This window comes from Meriones unguiculatus, chromosome 7 (genome assembly GCF_030254825.1).
Source record: "Meriones unguiculatus strain TT.TT164.6M chromosome 7, Bangor_MerUng_6.1, whole genome shotgun sequence".
NCBI classification, from domain to species: domain Eukaryota; kingdom Metazoa; phylum Chordata; class Mammalia; order Rodentia; family Muridae; genus Meriones; species Meriones unguiculatus.
In genome coordinates, this window is record NC_083355.1 from 54,779,608 (window position 1) to 54,783,232 (window position 3,625).

The 3,625-nt window shown below is 41.2% G+C and overlaps 1 protein-coding gene across 1 annotated transcript; it reads left to right on the top strand.

Annotated features, from left to right (window-relative positions):
* Nucleotides 1–344: 344 nt before the first annotated feature.
* On the top strand, nucleotides 345–1,184 carry LOC110566019 (ADP-ribosylation factor-like protein 5A). The gene has a single exon (XM_060387451.1). It carries the CDS (start codon nucleotides 550–552, stop codon nucleotides 1,087–1,089), a length of 540 nt encoding a protein of 179 aa, XP_060243434.1. The 5' UTR covers nucleotides 345–549; the 3' UTR covers nucleotides 1,090–1,184.
* Nucleotides 1,185–3,625: the final 2,441 nt, after the last annotated feature.

Below are 3,625 nucleotides of genomic sequence, written 5' to 3' on the forward strand. Positions count from 1 at the left end.
TTATAAGGTGACCCCAAGCATGCTCAGGTGGTTCCAGGTGATCAGCAGGTAGTATTCTTGGTGGCTTCACTGATAACCGGTTTGTCAGGTCCCTTGGAGCTGGCGATAGAGATGTCTGCTTATGGATCCCAACAGAGCCCAGAATAAGAAATAAACAGAAGTCTTCAAATGAAGCTGGTATGTACTTCATGGAATGCAGGAAGAGGTCAATGGTTTGACTTTGCCATAAGCCTGACTATGAAGTTATCGATTAAAATAGCATAATATTTAAATAAAAAAATTTTATGATTTATGGATAAGAGAACCTTAGAAAAGTCTCTTTAAGACAACAATTTTGGAGACAACGCGGCGGCGATGTCCGCGAGGCCGGCGAGCGCCGCGGCGGTAGCGGCGGGGCCTCGCGCGTGGCTGGGCGGCCTGTGCTGCGGCCTCCCCGCGGGTCCCTGGAAGCGGGCGCGCGGCCGGCGTGGGAGCAGAGGCGGAGGTCCTGGCGCGTCCTTCTGCCCCGCAGCCTGAGCCCGGGCGGCTGGAGGGCTCGGCTGCCCGAGGATGGGAATTCTCTTCACCCGGATCTGGAGGCTGTTCAATCACCAGGAGCACAAAGTTATCATTGTTGGGCTGGACAATGCAGGGAAGACTACCATCCTATACCAGTTTTCCATGAATGAAGTTGTACATACATCCCCTACAATAGGAAGTAATGTGGAAGAGATTGTGGTTAATAATACACGTTTCCTGATGTGGGATATTGGCGGCCAAGAATCCCTGCGTTCTTCCTGGAATACTTACTATACCAACACAGAGTTTGTAATTGTTGTTGTGGACAGCACAGACAGAGAAAGAATTTCTGTAACTAGAGAGGAGCTCTACAAACTGCTAGCCCACGAGGACCTAAGGAAAGCTGGGTTGCTGATTTTTGCTAATAAGCAAGATGTCAAAGAATGCATGACAGTAGCAGAAATCTCCCAGTTTTTGAAGCTAACTTCTATAAAAGACCATCAGTGGCATATCCAAGCTTGCTGTGCTCTTACTGGCGAGGGGTTATGCCAAGGACTTGATCGGATGATGTCACGGCTGAAGATAAGATGATCTCTGCTGACCTCTTCTCACGGACTCTGTATGAACAAAGTGCTGGACTTCACCTGAAAGCTGCAAAAATGGTTTAGATATATTTATAATAAACTGACTGAAGACAACAATTTTGTGTTATGATTTTAACTAATCTAACAGTTCTTATAGCTATTCAGAATAGAAGGAAAACATTTTTTTTCCTTGAGAAACTAATCATCAGTATATAAGACTCTTCATAAGTGCTGGTTATCACAACATTAAAATAGCAAAATGTTAGTGAGGGTCAAGGTTTACAATGTTCTCTAGGAATCTTTTCCATCCCACTAGTTTAGGGCTTCTGTCCCTTTGATGCAGCCTGATTCAAATGGAAAGCCATTTGAACTCAGAACACGCCTGTAGTTGTCTGGAAGGAAACATGTAAACTCAATGAATCAGAATTTTCCAGAGGATGAGACTGATTGAAAGGAAAAATATTTAGGTACACAGAGAGAAATATTTCTAAAATCAGCTTGAACTGAGCTTTTAACAGCAGCAGTCAAAGCAGTCTCTCGATGACTCTTTTATACAATAAAAAGGGTAAGAACCTGGCAGTGGCTCAGTCCACAAGGCTGAATGCCCAGCAGTCCCAGTCTTATGCTGAAAAGCTAAGGGGGTCCTGAGAGCCACTCTTTTCAATGTTGGGAGCCTGAAATGCTAGTGCTGCTGTCAGTGAAGGAATCATCATGATCATTGTGATCATCATCCTCAGAAGCAGCAAAAGCAGCAGCAACTCCAAGTCAGCAGCAAGAGGGAAGGAAGAACAAGCAAAAAGGCAAATTATCTTCCTTCTGCCATGCTCCTTGGGTACAACTTCCTTTATCAATAAGGCAATCAGGGCAATTCCTCAGTTGATGCTTTCTACTCACTAAGATGATTCTAATTTAGAGAAAGTTAACTGTAAACTGACCATTGCGCTCACCAAGGAGGCACACAGCATAAAGAAGAGAAAACATTAAAAGGAAGCACATGTATAAGGTGCAATTGAAAAGATCCTCCCTCTGTTTGAGTGGAGAAATCCATGTTCTTCCAAGTAGGAATCTCACTCTTGTTCTTTTCTTTGGACCTATGCTAATTTCCCTTTTCTTTTTATAATTAGTAATGGTTTACATTTAGATAATTCTATTATGTCAACTTAAATAAATCATCACTTCATTGAATCTTCAACTTTTAAACAAATAGCAATAATTGTCTCCATTTCAGAAATGAAGAAATTAAGACAAAGGTCTTAGCAACTCCAGTGCACAATAGATCTAGAATTTTGTCTAGAGTTTGTTTGGGGTCATTTCCCTCACTACAGACTTTCCCAAACTAAAGAACTAGATTTAGTAAAACTAATAGACATGTGAAAACTCAGTAGATGTAGAGGGCTCTTTCCCCCATACTTCTTTGTAGCTGGGGAAAGAGCTCATAAAAGAGCCATCTAGAGGAAAACGCAGTTTGAGAAGGGCAAAGAATCTACATCTCTAGATAATTTAAGCTTGATTCATTTTCTTTGCTGTTGTTTTTTGTAAGCTTCCAAAAGACGAGGCATATGTGTTGCCAGAATGTGTTTTTAAATGATAATAATGGCAGCAGGAAGGAGAGATTAGGTAAAGAAAGGCTGTTGAGAAATGCACGTGAAAGCCTGTAGAGGACCAGATCTAAAGAGAAGTGAAGTTAGTTCTCAGAGATACTTCAAATACTGTATCCAAGACTTGGGGCTATTTTATAAATTGAAAAGCTAGAAGATATAAGACTAGTTTGTTGGAGCAGCATGATATTTGCCATAATAGAAATGACTATGACAGGGTATCTTGAAGGTAAGGGAAAAAATGGCAGAGTTGAGGCAAATCCCCAGGAGACTGGATCACATTTTAAAATTTACTACTGGCTTTTAAATTTCTTCCTTGGCTGATTGCTTTAGATTTGGGTTCTTCAAAATAATGAGTTGTCCAATGGGCAACGGAAGCTTTTCAGAATTCAGGTGGGAAAACCTGTTTTCTGGAACCTGAATGAAACATTTTTTTTCTCTCCTTTGTTGGCTAAGAGTCTTGAAAAACAGTGAAGAACATTCATTTTTCTACTTAATCTTGCTACTTTGCCAGGAATAGCACAGGGGTCCCTTTAGTGAGTGAGACTGAGGGCACTGAATAGTTGGAAGTCATTGAAAACAGTAGCAGGTTTATTTGAGCAAAATCGGCAGGGTGGTATAATATACATTTTTAAAAATGCATTTTCATTAAAATTAAAAATGAGCTTCCAAACAAACTCTGGAAAGGGTTCCAAATACAGCTTTACAAACCCCAAATGAAATCAATAGAAAGAAACCAGCCAAGCAGCAAGTTGAGAAAACACCAATTAGAGTTTTTGACAAACAGAGAAGCTCACTGTGGGAGACAGTTTTTAAATCAGAGAAGAGAAATTTGGCCTTTTTTCCTCCACCTCAGCACTGCTTCCCCTGGAACTGAAATTTATGGAATTCAGAACGCACCCCAGGAAGAAACCACAAATAAGCGGGTACTCTCAGCATTATATC